The sequence below is a fragment of the Dendrobates tinctorius genome, unplaced genomic scaffold (assembly GCF_039654945.1).
Source record: "Dendrobates tinctorius isolate UK_male_01 unplaced genomic scaffold, ASM3965494v1 ptg000016l, whole genome shotgun sequence".
NCBI classification, from domain to species: Eukaryota; Metazoa; Chordata; class Amphibia; order Anura; family Dendrobatidae; genus Dendrobates; species Dendrobates tinctorius.
The window spans coordinates 1,608,116-1,626,554 of NW_027361684.1; the positions used below are offsets into that span (position 1 = coordinate 1,608,116).

The 18,439-nt window shown below is 45.0% G+C and overlaps 1 protein-coding gene across 1 annotated transcript in view; it reads left to right on the forward strand.

Moving 5' to 3' along the window:
- MOSPD2 (motile sperm domain containing 2) overlaps positions 1–17,511 on the forward strand; it is a 116,259-nt gene extending 98,748 nt beyond the window's left edge. Inside the window, exons 14-15 of the mRNA XM_073565241.1 lie at positions 13,111–13,213; positions 15,898–17,511. Coding sequence (XP_073421342.1) covers positions 13,111–13,213; positions 15,898–16,044 — 250 coding nt within the window. The 3' untranslated portion in view covers positions 16,045–17,511. The remainder of the gene's footprint in view (positions 1–13,110; positions 13,214–15,897) is intronic.
- The last annotated feature ends 928 nt before the right edge of the window (positions 17,512–18,439 follow it).

Genomic DNA, 18,439 nt, shown 5'->3' on the forward strand with positions numbered 1-18,439 from the left:
TCAATGTCTAATGTTTTCAGGATTCCCTTAGTATTGCAGAAGTGATGGAATTTGGGACAACCCAATTAAAATAAGAAAAGCCATGGAACTTGTTCAAAGTCAGCTGTCGAATTAAACTTTTGTGCACTGTATCTTGCTACGAAATTCTGTATCTATAGCATAACTTACAGTTTTATTTCCAAAGGCATTCAATTGCTAGAGCAAAAGATAATGTAAATGCATCTCTCAGGCAGGTTCTAATACCTTTGATTCTCTGGGCTAGGCAGGATAACTGCAAGTGTTATATTCCTAATCTAAACTCCTCTTTGTGCCACAATAATGTTCTTTTTATCCACTGGCATATTTGTGCCCACAGCACTTTTTTTTTTTTTTTTAATCAAAATTGCAAAATGTATTGCTCATGTTTTAAAGTATCCATTCTTCTATATCCACAGTCTTCTTGTGACTGTTCTCTAACCATTAGTTAAATGTAATCTCAACTAAAGGGGTATTCAACCTTAAAAAAAAAAGAAAAAAAGTGGTCTCCAGCAGTCATGCTGATCTTGAAGTGAGCTCAATGATTGCCTGCAGTGGTGACAGGTGCTGTAGTCTTGTCACCGGTGCAGCTACAATAGAGACTGGATCAGCAGTGAAGAGTTTAAGGCTATGTCCACACGGTGTGGATTCTGCTGCGGATCCGCAGCGGTTTTGGCCCTGCGGGTCCACAGCAGATTTAGGTGCGTTGTACAGTACCATTGTTTTCAATGATAAACTGAAAAACGCTGTGCACATGCTGCGGATTTTTCCGCAGTTTACAATCCGCAGCATGTCAATTCTTTTGTGCAGAACCACTGCGGTTTCACACCTCATTCATTATGAGGTGTGAAACCGCAGGGCAAAACCACAGGGAAATCCGCAAATAAACCGCAGGACTTTACTAAAAATCCGCACCACCAAAAAACTACGTGTGCACTTGCCTTAAAGGAAATCTGTCACCCCATTTTTGGCCTATAAGATGCGGCCACCGCCATTAGGGGCTTATCTACAGCATTTTGTAATGCTGTAGATAAGCCCCCAATGTAACCTGAAAGATAAGAAAAAAGAGTTATTGTCATGTCGGACGCTGTTCACACCACAGCGTCCGGCAGGCAGCGGTAGTTCCATCTCCGTCCACTATAGCCTCAGTGGCGCCGGCTTGATTTTACTCAGGTTATCTGGGGTTAATCTAGCTGGAAATCAGGTGGGATGTTTGGTCACGCCCACGGTCTTTAAATAGTCGTGCTGGCCTGTGGGCATCGCCGATTATAGCTTGTGTTTTGTGCCAAGTGGTTCCGGTTTGGAGTGGAGGTGTTGGAGAGAGAAATTCATATCTGGTGTCGTATGATCCGTTGTTACCTTTTCGCCTTCCTATATTTGTGCTTTGTTTTGCCCTGTTCACATTATAGTATTGTCCAGTGTGTTTGCGGCGCGGTGTGGTTTGAGTTCTCCCTGTCTGTCATTACTGTGTGGGTTTTGGTGGTTTGACAACTCACTGGGTGGAGGGTTCAGCTTAGGGCTGAGCAGGAGATAAGGAGAGGCTGGAGGCTCAGGCATTTGCACCTTTAGCAAAAACCCTGGGTTGAGGGTCAGACAGGGTTTTCCCTAGTTTGAGGGACTCCGCAGGGGCCCGGGTTTTGTCAGCCTCCTTCGACCTAAGCCTCGCATAACATTATAATCGGCCCAACATTTTTCCATGGATTCCATGACTTCCATAAACCGCCAGTTGGCGGCGCTGTCCGTACAGGTCACCGAGTTGAAGGGGGCAGTTCAGCAGCAGGGCCTGGTTGTAGCTAATGTACAAGCGGCTTCTGCTGGTGCAGGTGCAGAGCCTAAGATTCCGCTGCCTGAACGATTTTCTGGGGAACGCAGCAAATTTGTCATCTTTCGGGAGGCCTGCAAGTTATACTTTCGCATGCGCCCGGTCTCCTCAGGTAATGAGGCTCAGCGGGTGGGTCTGGTGTTATCATTACTGAGTGGGGACCCCCAAGCATGGGCGTTTTCCTTACCAGCCGACTCTGCTACGTTTCATTCGGTTGAGAATGTTTTTTCAGCACTCTGGCTCATTTATGATGACCCCGACAGATTGGCTTTAGCAGAATCTAAAATCCGCGCCCTCCGTCAGGGGGAACGTATGGCGGAAGACTATTGTTCAGAATTTCGCCGTTGGGCAGTAGACACACAGTAGAACGACCCAGCGCTGCGGAGTCAGTTTATTCATGGGGTCTCAGAAAGAGTTAAACAGGCCCTCCTGATGTATGAGACTCCTGCATCGTTAGAATCTGCCATGAGTTTGGTTATTCGTATTGATCGCCGTTTGCGTCAAGGGGATCAGGAGACGCTGCCTCTGGGGGAAAGCAGTGGTGCCAGTGTGGTTGCTGCAGATGAGCCCACGGAACCTATGTAAATCGCTGGGGTATCACATGTGCAGCGTCGCGTTCCTAGGTTCAGGAAGTATGGAGCATGTTTTTACTGTGGTAAAAGAGATCATTATGTAAATGCTTGTCCTGTGCTACCAAAGAAAGTCGCACCGGCGGAAAACTGGTAAGCTCAGAGGGTATGGAGGAGGCCCAACTGAGCGTATGCATATCCTCCATGTTGGTATCTCAATGTATGCTCCCTGCCAGGGTTATTATTGCGGGCAGAGAGCTACCAATATCAGTGTTTGTGGATAGCGGTTCAGCCACCAGTCTCATGGATGAGGAGTTTGCACGCATGGCAGGTTTCAAGATCGAAAAACTCCCTCATCCTATTCGCGTGGTTACCATTAATGCCGCTCCCCTCCCACAGGGGGAGATTACTGAGTTTGTAGCTGAGGTTAAACTCCACATTGGGGTCCTACATTCTGAGTGGGTTACATGTAAGGTACTCAATAATCTCCCAGCACAAATAGTCCTGGGTTTCCCATGGTTGTCTAAGCACAACCCGGTGATTGACTGGAGAACCCAGGACATAGTCCAGTGGAGCAGTTTCTGCCAGGAAAATTGCTTGGCCACATGTGTGTCTGCCGTGAAGCCCAGCCTTCCGGAGGCATTGCTGGATTTTGCGGACGTATTCTCTGAGAGGGGTTGCTCAGAACTACCTCCACATCGAGCCTATGACTGTCAAATTAGGTTAAAACCCGGGGCTAAATTGCCAAAGGCGAGGATGTTTAGTATTTCTGGTCCGGAGAGACAAGCTCTTAAGGACTACATTGCGGAGAGTTTAAGTAAAGGGCACATCCGGCCTTCATCCTCACCTGTAGCAGCGGGGTTTTTCTTCATTAAGAAAAAAGATGGGGGGTTACGCCCGTGTCTGGATTTCCGGGAGTTAAACCAGATTACGGTCCGTGATCCCTACCCGATGCCTCTGATCCCTGATTTGTTCAACCAGGTGGCTGGTGCGAAGTGGTTTTCCAAACTTGACCTCAGGGGGGCATATAACCTCATAAGGGTCCGTCAGGAGGATGAGTGGAAGACTGCATTTAATACCCCTGAGGGTCATTTTGAAAGCCTAGTTATGCCATTTGGGTTGACAACCGCGCCTGCTGTGTTCCAACATTTCATAAATGATGTATTTGCTCATGTGCTGGGGAAATTTGTGATTGTGTACCTGGATGATATCCTTATTTATTCGAGCGACCAGGACACTCATTTAGAGCATGTCAGGCAGGTGTTACAGCTGCTCCGTGAGAATAAGCTCTATGCTAAGCTTGAAAAATGCGTGTTTTTTGTTCAAGAGTTGCCTTTTTTGGGATATATTGTGTCCGCCGCAGGGTTTAAAATGGATGCCGCGAAGGTGCAAGCGGTGCTGCGATGGGAACGGCCTGGTAATCTAAAAGCGCTCCAGCGGTTCCTTGGGTTTGCCAACTATTATAGGAAGTTTATTAAGAATTTCTCTACTATAGCCAAACCGCTCACGGACATGACGAAAAAAGGTACCAATCTCGCTATCTGGTCTGAGGATGCGGTGCGTGCATTTGAGCTTCTGAAGAACCGTTTTGCTTCAGCCCCCATTCTGGTGCAACCGGACGTATCTAAACCTTTTACGGTGGAGGTCGATGCGTCTGAGGTGGGAGTGGGGGCAGTACTGTCACAGGGCTCGTCCTTGAGCAATTTGCGTCCATGCGCCTACTTCTCCAAGAAGCTGTCGCCGGCCGAACGGAATTATGACATCGGCAACAGGGAGTTGTTGGCCATCAAATTGGCTTTTGAGGAATGGCGACACTTCTTGGAGGGGGCGGCCCACCAGGTCACAGTCATCACCGACCATAAAAACCTGCTCTATCTGGAGTCGGCCAAGCGTCTGTCTCCCAGGCAGGCTCGCTGGGCATTGTTTTTTACACGTTTTAACTTTCTGGTGACTTACCATCCTGGGGCGAAAAACACCAAGGCGGATGCCTTGTCCAGGTGTTTTCCGGGGGGAGAACCTCGGGAAGAGCCGGTACCCATCCTCCAGGAAGGTGTAGTGGTTTCGGCTCTCACGACTGAGGTAGAGGCGGAGATTGCCGAGGCCCAGGAGGAGGTACCACCAGGACTTCCCGCTAAGTCGTTCGTACCCCTTCATCTTCGTCTTAAAGTGTTGGGGGAACACCACGACTCGGTCCTGGCCGGTCATCCAGGGGTTAGGGGCACCTTGGAACTGGTATCGCGCCGCTTCTGGTGGCCAAAAATCCGGCAGGATGTGGTTTCCTACGTGACAGCTTGCATCACGTGCGCCAGGGCCAAGTCGCCCAGAACCCGTCCTGCTGGCACTCTACAGCCTCTGGGGATACCTAGTAGGCCATGGACAGAAATCTCCATGGACTTTATCACAGACTTGCCTGCCTCGGCGGGGAACACGGTCATCCTGGTGGTGGTTGATCGATTTTCGAAGATGGCGCATTTTGTGTCGTTGCCTTCCTTGCCCAACGCGAAGACGTTGGCTCAGGTCTTTGTGCAGGAGGTGGTCAGACCGCACGGAGTTCCGTCGGACATAGTGTCTGATAGGGGTACCCAGTTTGTGGCGAAGTTTTGGAAAGCTTTTTGCTCACGATTGGGGATCAAGTTGTCTCATTCGTCGGCGTTTCATCCGCAGTCAAATGGTCAAACTGAGCGCATGAACCAAAATCTGGAGCAGTATTTGCGATGTTTTGTGTCTGACAACCAAGAGGAGTGGTCGACGTTCCTTCCCTTGGCCGAGTTCGCATTAAATAATCACCGCCAAGAATCATCGGGAGAGTCTCCGTTCTTTTGTGTTTATGGGCACCATCCTCAATTTTGTACCTTGCGTCAGGGGGGCTCTGGGGGCGTCCCGGAGGAGGACCGGTTAGGAGTTCAACTATCATCGGTCTGGAGGAGTGTGAAACAGCGATTGCTGAGCATGAGTGCAAGATACAAACGTGTGGCTGACTCTAGACGCATGCCAGGTCCGGACCTGTGTGTGGGTGATTGGGTGTGGTTAGCTACTAAAAACATAAAACTCAAAATTCCATCATTGAAATTGGGTCCAAGGTTTATTGGCCCTTTTAAGATTGCTGCAATCATAAACCCGGTTGCTTATCGGTTGGAGCTTCCTGCGGTATACAAGATACACAACGTGTTTCACAGGTCTTTATTGAAAAAGGTGGTAGGCTCTGTGGACACGACGCCGATGCCACCTCCAGTCATGGTGGATGGCGATTTAGAGTTTGAAGTCTCCAAGGTGGTGGACTCTCGAGTACTGCGCCGTTCTCTTCAGTATTTGGTGCACTGGCGGGGGTATGGTCCGGAGGAGAGGTCTTGGGTACCAGCCTCGGACATACATGCGGATCGGCTGGTCAGTTCCTTTCACCGCCGTCATCCGGACAAGCCGGGTCCTATGAGTCTTGAGGGCCCTGGGGTCCCTCGTAGAAGACGGGGTACTGTCATGTCGGACGCTGTTCACACCACAGCGTCCGGCAGGCAGCGGTAGTTCCATCTCCGTCCACTATAGCCTCAGTGGCGCCGGCTTGATTTTACTCAGGTTATCTGGGGTTAATCTAGCTGGAAATCAGGTGGGATGTTTGGTCACGCCCACGGTCTTTAAATAGTCGTGCTGGCCTGTGGGCGTCACCGATTATAGCTTGTGTTTTGTGCCAAGTGGTTCCGGTTTGGAGTGGAGGTGTTGGAGAGAGAAATTCATATCTGGTGTCGTATGATCCGTTGTTACCTTTTCGCCTTCCTATATTTGTGCTTTGTTTTGCCCTGTTCACATTATAGTATTGTCCAGTGTGTTTGCGGCGCGGTGTGGTTTGAGTTCTCCCTGTCTGTCATTACTGTGTGGGTTTTGGTGGTTTGACAACTCACTGGGTGGAGGGTGGAGGGTTCAGCTTAGGGCTGAGCAGGAGATAAGGAGAGGCTGGAGGCTCAGGCATTTGCACCTTTAGCAAAAACCCTGGGTTGAGGGTCAGACAGGGTTTTCCCTAGTTTGAGGGACTCCGCAGGGGACCGGGTTTTGTCAGCCTCCTTCGACCTAAGCCTCGCATAACAGTTATATTATACTCATCCCGGGGGGTCTGGTCCAGTCCGATGGGTGTCGCGGTCCGGGCCCGGCGCTTCCCATCTTCATATGATGATGTCCTCCTCCTTGCTTCTCCCTCAGCTCCTGCACAGGTGCACTGACTTGCCATGTTGAGGGCAGAGTACAGTACTGCAGTGCGCAGGCGCCGAACCTCTCTGACCTTTCCCGGCGCCTTCGCACTGCAGTACTTTACTTTGCCCTCAACAGAGCAGATAAGTATGCCTGTGCAGGAGCCGCGGCAGAAGTAAGAAGGAGGATGTCATCGCTAAAAGATGGGATGCGCTGGACCAGACCGCGACACCCATCGGACTGGACCAGACCCCCGGGATGAGTATAATATAACACTTTTTTCCTTATCTTTCAGGTTACATTGGGGGCTTATCTAATTTTTGTGGAAATTCAAAAACTGAAAAGTGGGGCGTGCAATATTATTCTGCCCCTTTACTTTCAGTGCAGCAAACTCACTCCAGAAGTTCATTGTGGATCTCTGAATAATCCAGTGTTGTCCTAAATGATTAATGATGATAAAATAATCCACCTGTGTGTAATCAAGTCTCTGTATAAATGCACCTGCACTGTGATAGTCTCAGGGTTCTGTTTGAAGCACAGAGAGCATCATGAAGAACAAGGAACACAACAGGCAGGTCCGTGATACTGTTGTGGAGAAGTTTAAAGCTGGATTTGGATACAAAATGATGTCCAAAACTTTAAACATCCCAAGGAGCACTGTGCAAGCGATCATATTGAAATGGAAGGAGTATCATACCACTGCAAATCTACCAAGACCCGGCCGTCCCTCTAAACTTTCATCTCAAACAAGGAGAAGACTGATCAGAGATGCAGCCAAGAGGCCCATGATCACTCTGGATGAACTGCAGAGATCTACAGCTGAGGTGGGACAGTCTGTCCATAGGACAACAATCAGTCGTACACTGCACAAATCTGGCATTTATGGAAGAGTGGCAAGAAGAAAGACATTTCTCAAAGATATCCATAAAAAGTGTCGTTTAAAGTTTGCAACAAGCCACCTGGGAGACACACCAAACATGTGGAAGAAGGTGCTCTGGTCAGATGAAACCAAAATCAAACTTTTTGGCAACAATGCCAAACGATATGTTTGGCGTAAAGGCAACACAGCTCATCACCCTGAACACACCATCCCCAGTGTCAAACATGGTGGTGGCAGCATCATGGTTTGGGCCTGCTTTTGACGGGAAGTTGGATGGAGCCAAATACAGGACCATTCTTGAAGAAAACCTGTTGGAGTCTGCAAAAGACCTGAGACTGGGACGGAAGATATGTCTTCCAACAAGACAATGATCCCAAACATAAAGCAAAATCTACAATGGAATGGTTCACAAATAAACATATCCAGGTGTTAGAATGACCAAGTCAAAGTCCAGACCTGAGTCCAATCAAGAATCTGTGGAAAGAGCTGAAAACTGCTGTTCACAAACTATCTCCATCAAACCTCACTGAGCTCAAGCTGTTTGCCAAGGAAGAATGGGCAAGAATTTCAGTCTATCGATGTACAAAACTGATAGAGACATACCCCAAGCGACTTGCAGCTGTAATCGCAGCAAAAGGTGGCGCAACAAAGTATTACGTTAATGGGGCTGAATACTATTGCACGCCCCACTTTTCAGTTTTTGAATCTCCACAAAAATTTAAAATAACCAATAAATTTCATTCAACTTCACAATTGTGTTCCACTTCTTGTTGATTCTTCACCAAAAATTTACAATTGGTATCTTTATGTTTGAAGCATATGTGGGAAAAAATTGAAAAGTTCCAGGGGGCTGAATACTTTCGCAAGGCACTGTAGTATCGCACTTAGCAGCCACCATTTTTATCTCTTATCGACACCTCTCCTGTCGGTCTTTTACAAGTTGTGACCTGCTGGATCGCTCCAGTGCTGGGTGAGCTGGAGATCATAACTCGATGTAAGTGTAGAAGGGCCAGAACGAGGCCCTCATAGACTTGTGACCGTTACCTCTGACTTCTGGTCACTCAGACATTGTGGTGACAAAATGGCTGTTTCGGACTGCAGCGCGGCTGGTGAGTAAAAGAGTCACGGAACTTAGATTAATGGCACCACTCCAGCAGTGAAATAAAAAAAAACACAAGTGATGCTTGCTTTAACGGTTTCAGACTTGACAAGTCACTCAATAGTGCCAACTTACAGAATTCTAGGAGTATCACCACTGGGGACAACACCTATCCCAAGAACATTCCTTTAGACCAATTTACGGAGTTGTGGTGCATCTGCTGCCATAAAACTACTTCCGCACATGAATACTTGCCATCAGATTCCCTTTTAATGGGATTCTCTAGATTAAAAAAATAACTACTGGAAATGTCATTATAAATAAATTCAATCATTTGTCTACCGAGGTAATAAATATAGAATTAAAATGGCCACAGCCTTGTCACACTGACTGAAACCTGTCCTAGAATGATAGGACAAGTGACTGGGATCATGTGCAGTGGGAAGCTCCTATGTTGTGACCTTGAAAACTTAAACCATGTATATCCAATCAGAAAGACATGGGAAACAGCAGTGTGAGAAGCCTCTTCTTAACTCAGCACATGTGGTATCACCAGTATTAGATCAGGTAGACGGGGAGGACAGGAGTGTGAGCAGCCTCTTCTTACCTCAGCACCCCTGGTATCACCAGTATTAGTTCAGATAGATGGGGAGGACAGGAGTGTGAGCAGCCTCTTCTTACCTCAGCCCCCCTGGTATCACCAGTATTAGATCAGATAGACGGGGAGGACAGGAGTGTGAGCAGCCTCGTCTTACCTCAGCACCCCTGGTATCACCAGTATTAGATCAGATAGACGGGGAGGACAGGACTGTGAGCAGCCTCTTCTTGCCTCAGCACCCCTGGTATCACCAGTATTAGATCAGATAGACGGGGAGGACAGGAGTGTGAGCAGCCTCTTCTTACCCATAGAACCCTTTTACGTAAGTATCTAATCACAAAGTAGATTTGAAGATTTGTTGGTTCTTTTTAGATATGTAGCTATATTTCTATATTTTTCCATCATATCTTATGTTAAAATTTGATTTGCCTCTAATTAAAAGGCTTACATTATGTTCACACATGCCACATTAGAACATGTAGACATAATAGAGGAGGTATAAGTCTCTAAGGGGGTTCCTGTTCTGCTGTACCTGGCCTGTCCTTGCATTACATGATTAACCAGACATGTGTTATGGCCTATTATTCACACATGTCCCAAATGTCTATTTGTTGCTAAACTTTCAATAATCCTGATAAACAACTATTACCCTTGACAATGTCATCGGATAAACAAGAGATTGTATTGAATTAATACATAAAAGGAGTAAAAAGTCAAAAACAGGACAGAAAGCCTCCAGATAATGAAGAACACAGACTACAAATTGCAAACGTCCAGGTCATCAGTTAATAATAATAATAATAATCATTTTATTTCTATGGCGCCAACAGATTCCGCAGCACTTTACATCAGTTGGACTTGTATTTGAAATCAATAAGACCCATACCTGTCAGATACCAAGATCATATTAAATAAAGTGCTGGTGCAGATGCAAAGCACAATAGTATGCCAATAAGAAAAAAAGATGCAGTCAAGTTCGGAATGGACAGTGTTTGCTAAAGTAGCGCAATATACAAATATAAAACTAATAGGCAATCTAAACTACATGCTATTAATACCTAAACACGGTACATGTATGGATCTGACATGACTATCATACCCTAGACAGCAAAGAGTGAGTGGATATAAGCTTTAATACTTGCATAAGAATGATAGAGTACAGTGTGCAGTGTCTCCAATCACCCCGAAACCGTTTTGCCTTGCTTCTTCCGGGGACGTGTTTGGAGACACAGCACACTCTACTCTACACTCTTATCGGCATACTATTGTGCTTTACATCTGCACCAGCGCTTTATTTAATATATTCTTGATATCTGACAGGTTTGGATCTTATTGATTTCAAATATAAGTCCATCTGATTGACCTTGACTTTGGTGATTTGTAGTCTGTGTTCTTCGTTATTTGGAGGCTTCCTGTCCTAATTTTGGCTTTTTACTGGTTTTATATATTTTAATACTCTAGCTTGTGTCTCTTGTGTATCCGGTGACATATTTGATATATTGTCCCTGGTAATAGCTGTTTATCATGTGTTCTGGCCTGTACGTAAGATACTACAAGCTAGATAAACCTTCCCCAGCTGATCGCAGCGGTTCCTGTAGACCGATGGTGAGCACGACTTTAGAGAAGAGGTTGTATATGTATTGATAGGTTTCAGAAACTTCAAGTGTGAGTAAAGAAATTCTAATATTAGAGAAGTCTTGGAAATTGCAGACTATAAGGGAGACACATGACAAGTTCACCAGCTTTTTCAAACTGATCGTTGTTGTCAGCGACACCTCTAGACTTGCTTACTGGACAGATCATATTCCCGCAGATAATCTGGTTAGACAGAGTGCAAATTCATGAAGATTACGACACTTCTTAACATTCTGTAGAATTATTACGAAACTTAAAAAGGGGTTTGGATGGGTCATCAATTTAAAAAAAAAAAAAGAATACTCTGACTTCCATCTGGGTCCCATTCTGTCTTCATCACCTTTGTGTGCAGAACATACCGCTACTACTCCTCCACTGTCTGCAAATCTCACAAATAATACAAGGGAAAATGTAAGCAGCATATTACAGGGACTGATGTCTTCTCCTATCTGCCAAAATCATGCAAAAAATATTAAACTATTTAGCTTTTGAAAGCACTTGTCTACTACTCGGACAACCCCTTCTGAATCACTGTCCCCGTAATATTTTTTGTGCTATTGTAGGTAATTAGAGATCAGGCCTATCCCTGTAAAATGTAGCATTTGCATAGGACTGCATATTTAGGCTGGTTTCACACATCAGTGATTTACAATCCCGATGCAGAACGCAGTATGCAGACTGCCCATGGCTCTCCTGACCTAAACTCAACAGCCTCATTTATGCCAATGAGGATTCTGTATTTGGGTCAGGAGATCCGTGGCCAGTTTGGTGATTGCGGTCTTCACTCAGACTGTGAAACACTGATGTGTTAAACCGACCGTATGTAATATCCTTTATCCCTCAAGTCCTGTCCTGGATTGCGTCGTCGTACTTTTCTTAAGGAACTCATATATTGTCTTACATGTAGCTTTCTCTACTCCATTCACTTACGAGACTCCTCTTGTGCTTCCCCTCTTCTGGAATTTCCTCCTCTTTTCCATCAGACACATTCTAAACCTGCTCTAAAAACTTGCCTCTTCCACTAAGTATGAGCCCTGGCCAAAAAAGTTCCCTATATGCACCTGACATGTCTATAGGCATTTACTCCATTCCCCGATCACTTGTATCTATTCCCTACAGATTGGAAGCAATAGTGGAGAGGGCGCCTACAGATGGGATCAGCGGTCTGTAACCTAGCATCCTTTGTCACTGTTTATACTCGTTCTCTACATCTCCACTGCCTTCTCATAGGAGCAGAACAATGACAATGTGACATGTTGGACCCTGACTGGGGTCTGTGAGGTTTTCATCATGGTGGCAGTTCTCTTACCAGACAAGACGGTACCGCTAACCTGTGCTTTTTTGGTCGGTATCCCTAATAGTCTCCAATTCTTATGTGAACAGTGCCTCACAATGTTTTACCCCAACATTGTTCTATGTAAAACAGTCCGGAAGTTGATGGATATTAATATATTAATGATGATTTTGCTCTGAATTGCTGTTATTATTGTGTTTTTAGCTGTTTTTTGTTTTTTTTTTTGTTTCGTTTTTATAAATCAAGACAGAGCTTTCACGGATTATTTTAAAATGCTCCATCAAAAATCGTTTAAATCAGATTTTATGTTAGACACTCTTTAAAGAGTGACAACACTTTATTATTGATTCTTCATATTTAGCAGGCGCTTGAATTGTGTGGGGATACGGAGACGCCCTACTTGGACCCCTGTGACTTCTCCCTCAGTGTTGGAGCTGCTAATCCCAGAGGTTCATGTTACATGGTTGTGTCAGATGACTTTTGAACCAAATCGGGTGGATCTCTGTTCTGACAGAATATTGATGACCTGCAACCAGTCAGTGGCCACTAATTGTCTGCCGTCCAGTAGTGGATACCCACTTTAAGTAGTTTTGCTTGTAGCTCTGTTTGCTATGCTACTACCTTTAGACTACGGCTCCAGCTGGCATAGGTATGAAAAGCCTATGGGCAGCACGGTGGCTCAGTGGTTAGCACTGTTTCTTTGCAGCGCTGGGTCCTGAGTTCAGATCCCACCAAGGACAATATCTGCAGGATTTTGTATGTTCTCCCTGTGTTTGAGTAGATTTCTTCGGGTTCTCTGGTTTCCTCCCACACTCCACAGACATACTGATAGGGAATTTAGATTGTGAGCCCCAATGGGGACAGTGATGATGGTGTCTGTAAAAAGACTGTGGAACATGATGGCGCTAAATAAGTAAGCCTAAAATAAATTAAAAAATAGCCAATAATCCAATGATATGTTTCATTAAGTATATACTTTTGTCTTCAGATTTCTGAATTTCGTCTTGTTTTGTATCTTCCAGATTAAGGTGCCACGTTGTAGAAGCCAACAAGCCGGCCACATTAGGAATTAAAGAGAACACCGTGAATAGGCCATTATTAACCAATGAAGATTTGCATTTTAAGGTGATGATGCCTTTTAAATGGGATTATGTACAAGTAATTTAATTTCTACAAAGTAAAATGTAATGAGATTATAGACTAGTGTACACTAGAGGTGGTCAGATATCCGAGGGTCGCAGCTAGCTGCCATTATGAAACCTCAAACAAAGATGTATCGAAGTACATTCTTCATCATGTTCGCAGAACTAGAACCTTGTTACCCTGCACTGAGGTCTAAAGTGGAATTGATCTGATGGTCGGGGAGATCTGTGAGGTCCATACATCTCAGATGGTCAAGCGATCCCACCAACTTCACTGGATTTCCTATTTATCCATAGTCTGTGTTGTCTGTGTTACTTCTCAACTGTTCCAAATTTTTGGTTTGCAAAGTAGACAGTCTTCCTCCTACGACCACACGAGGCCAATACCATGGTCGCATCTAGGCTCTTGTTTCTGAGGTAGGGACAAGGGTACTTCTGACACATATGAAGGCAAATAGCATGTAGGATATTAAATCAGATGATTATATTGGGGATTTGGCACTACAAGTAAAGGCCCTTTTACATTTAGCGATGCACCAGCGATCCAACCAGCGATCCGACCCGGTCAGGATCGCTGGTGCATCGCTAAATGATCGCTAGTGAGCTTTCATACAGAAAGATCTCACAGCGATGCAGCAGCGACGCAGCGCACGATACTTACCATTCACACACAGCGATCCTGCGTCCTCCCGCCCGCCTCCACGCGTCGCTGGACGTCACAGCAGGAAGCCCAGCAGGAAGCGCCCGACGAGAAATGGAGCCGGACATTCTCGCGCGATCAGCGATGGACAGCGGGGGAGCCGGTCGGAGGTAAGTATCACACATAGCGATATCGCTAGCAATATCGCTATAATGTCAAAAAACCAGTGACGTTTTAGCGATATTGCTTGCGATATCGCTTAGTGTAAAACCCCCTTAACACCTCGGCATCTTGCTGATGTTGTACACTGCTGTGCACCTAGAGGCCTCGCTGTGATTCCTGCACATTAATGGAATTGGCATAAGTTGCCCATAAACTTGCAAAATCATTTTACAACCATTTCCCTTTAAATTAAATCCTATAATACCACTAAATAAAACGAACTTTGGAATCGTATAAAAGGTTAAAAGAAAGGAAAAAACATGAAATGCTCGGGGAGCAGCAGTAATGGAATAAAAGCAAAAGTGCCCCCTTTTTACCTGGTGAAAGATCCTATTGAAATACCCCTTACTAGGGAGTGTCCATATGTACTCTGATGATACTGTTCAATCAGTTTTAACAATATATTGGAATGACAGCACCCACTTTATACATTTCCCGGATGAATAACACAGAAATGGGAACAGCAGGTTTCTGAAATAAATACACAAAAAAGGCGTGTATTTTACTGAAATATGTCCAAAAACATGACCACTCCTTTTCTTACAGCACATGATGTTACAATACAATAGAATGGCTGTGGAGATACAGGAGTCAGTTTTGTGCTCTCATCCGCTTCCGCTGGCCCGGCAGTGTTTAGAAAGACTGCATGGAACAGGGCTCATCCTACTGAACGCCCGCTCTCTTTTCTCGTGGGCAGAATACTGCTCAGACAACAAAGGGTGAGGGTGAAACAGAGCAGCAATAATTTATTGAACCTCCAACAAACAATAACATATAGAACAATCTCAGAAAATACCCAAGATGGTGCAAATTACAGAGCTTCACCCTTCCACTGACTCGCTGGGATTAGAGCAGCTGCAACTTTGGGACTTCCAGCACTGACTATCCCCCACCAATGTCACCCCGCTTTTGACGGGCACCCACAGCGAGGAAGTGACGGCAAGCTTAGGAAGCTGAACGAGAGCAGTGAGGTATGTGGCCAGGTGACCTGATTGCCTCAACCTGGATTCTTCACGACGTCTCTGAGGATTCAGCAATGGTCAATAGAGCAGATCTGTGTTCTTCCAGCTGGGGCCGTGGTCCCCTAAGCTGACATCCTGTACAATGTTCCTGGCTATGGTTTTGTAAAGTCTATCTGATTTTTCTTGCGGAATGATAGAAATCTCTTTTATACCCATATCTGTGGCTTGGGCCATTATCCACCGGTCAGCGGGGAGGTGGGATGAGTTTAACTCTCATTGTTTGAGTATTTAATCAATCTGTATAATTCATCCTTCTCTGTTTTACAAGTCAACAAACTAGCTAGCCTGGTACAATGTGTAATCAACATATTAACAAACATCTATTGTTCCATGACCCTGCGTCCCTGTCCTCCAGACATAACAGACAATAAGTTACAACAAACACATCAACTCAAGTGTCAACATTCAGACAATATGACAATAGTCCATGTTTCTTGATCAACCAAAGAAAGAAACATAGCTTCTCATTCAACATTCAGACAATAGCTTATGTCTCTGGGTCTACTGGCATAATTAAGAAGAAATGCTATGTCGTCACAATGGCTGTTAATGATGAGCTATTAAAATAATCAATTTGAAAACTGACCTTCAGCGAATATTGGAGTTCACTTGTTACCTTAGCAAATTATTTCTAGAACCAACAATTGTCCTTTTTCAGGCTTCCATTCATCTAGTGAAATCTCTTGTATTTTCTTTTTCACCAGCGTGGTGGATATTTACGGCATTATTATTATTAGTCTTGTACCATGCATGTGATAATATTGGATTTTCTTTTCTTCGCAGGTAAATCAGCTCCTAGAAACAAACAGAAGACTGGAAGAACAGATCGGACACTGCGTCTGGTACCAGCACTTGATAGCATTCTTATTGTCTGTTTTAGTGGCCATAGTCTCCGCCATCATGTACTCGCTGAAGGACACCAGCAGATAACCTTTCAACCCTGGACAATTTCTGAATTTTTTGCTAAATATTTAATATGCTACTCCTACAAGAGGTATCTTCTGCCAGAACCAAAGTTGCCTTTAGTGTTTGGCATATAACAAAAGTAAAACATGATATAACTAACAGACTTATGAAGAATGCGGAGAGAAGTCGCAGCCGGGTGGGGAGCACTTACAATACATCTGTATCCAAATTCTGATATCTCAGGGTATATCCGTGCATCTAGTCAAAACTAAAAGGGTACTAGACGAAATCCATGGATTGGCTTATGGTTTATTGAATTTTTTTTTTCTGCAACATCAATTTTCGTAATGCTCCCTGCCAAAGCACTCGACAAGCTGTTTGTTCCTATGGGGTTTTTTTTGTCAATTTCCAAATTCCGTATTCTGTAGTTTATAACGAGCAGTGAGCTAAGGCTCTGTTCACACCTGGATATTTACATGAAGGAGGAGTATACATCTGACATATGCCACTGTGTATATCCATACAGGTGCATATATGAGGCATTGGCCCCTGTGGTAAGAAATCCATCATAGTTGACTCGGCAGCTGCATCTCTCTGCAGCCATTCTCACTTATTCTCTACAAACAGCCTACGTGTCTAACCCTTACACTGTAGCGCCATTAAGTTGCCGGCTGCTACCTCGGTATAGTGTGCTTTGAACATTTATTGTTGGCCAACTTTAAAGAAACTTACAGCAGGCAGAAAATAAAGGATATGCTGGAACATATCACACAGCGAAGGCCACTCTTTTGTCCTCCATTGGGTCATTCAGGGCCTATGACTTTTTGGGAATGATAAACCAATCCCATTTGTTTAGTGTGAATTGAACACAGCCTAAGTATGTAATGGAAGGACAGTCGTGAAGTTTTTTTACATTCCTCAGCCGAGACATAGCTGCTTTTTATTTTAGAGGAATATTTTTGCTCCTGGGGGCTTCGAAATAATGGCACCTCTTGGGTTGATCTACAGACACCAGGTTGAGCCCAGAGATGCCATCCACAAGGGTATGAGCATCCTATAGATGTATTTAATACAGATACTAGGGAGGGGATCCAGTAATACTTTGACTTGCCCCCAGTGGCACTGGAAGGAGAGCTGGGAAAGGCATTAGCAGTAGACCTCCGGTCCTGAGCCAGCATGTCGGGTAACACTTCAGGGCAGGTTGGGCACCATGAGAGGAGGCTGAACTCAGATTGAGTTTTGTCCTGATTATGTACTCATGCATTTTCTAAGGTTTTGAGGATTTTTCTAAGCCATGGTGTCAGCAGTTGGGCAGGATAGAGCTGCTCTTTAGGAGCTTTCTAAGAATAAGCGACATGTAGAATGTTTTTTGGCTTCTTATTTATAGTTCCCCATGCCTCCATTTCTGTTTAAAGTCTGGACACCTTTCGGGGCATTTTTTTTAAAATTTAAATGCATGATTATTTGACTGAAATACATTTTTGCAATGTGGTTGCATTTCAGTTTGGCTTCAATTTAGCTTTTGCAGATTTTGTTTCTCAGTACTTAGCCAGCTGTGCCGTAGAATGACAGGCAAGCCCTGCTCTGAAGATGGCTGGATCTGGCCGACCTCAGTGCCTCTACGCTCCTCCAATGCTGTTCAGGAGAGCACTGCTCCAAACTCTCAGTCATTCAGGAGCTCACCAGCCTCTGGCAAGGAGGAAGGGGAGTGGTGCACTCCTGAAGGTTGCTGATGGGAACAACCCTGTAATGCAATGAGGAGAGTTACCGTTTTCTCTATCTGATCACTGTATAGTTTATATCTGAAATAATGCAGTGTGGGGCTAAAGAAGCGCACTACCCATAATGCACTTCAACACTGTGCAGCCTCTTTTGCAGAATTCCGCTCTGAAGACTGCAGTAGTATAAATACAGCTCTGGACTATAAAACAAGCTGTAACTCCGCAACCGTACTTGACAAGTTATGCAATGTACTTTCAAAATGATTCACCTTTTTATGCAGGTTAAGGCTGGCATCATAAGTCCAAAATTCACCCTCTGTGTGTGTGAACCGCAGTGCTCTGACTGGCCGTGATATAGAGATATATGAGGCTGAGTTTGGATCAAGAGACCCATAACCGGTGTAGACATTGCAGTCCGCACACAGACACTCAGTTGTGGACGTAGGATGCCGGCCTAAGTCTTTCTGTTAATTGTGAAAGAGTTTTCACAAGTCGGCTTGAAGGGTTCCTGTCCCGTCAGCTAACTCTACCAACCTGCAGATATAGGGTTAATCTGCAGATTATTAGTATTATAAAGGTGCCCAACTAGTATACTGATAATGAACTTTATTCCTCTTGGGTCCCGCCGGCTTTCAGTCGTTGCTTACAACACTATCCACAGCAGCTGCTAGCACGTCCCGACACTTTGACTGACAGCT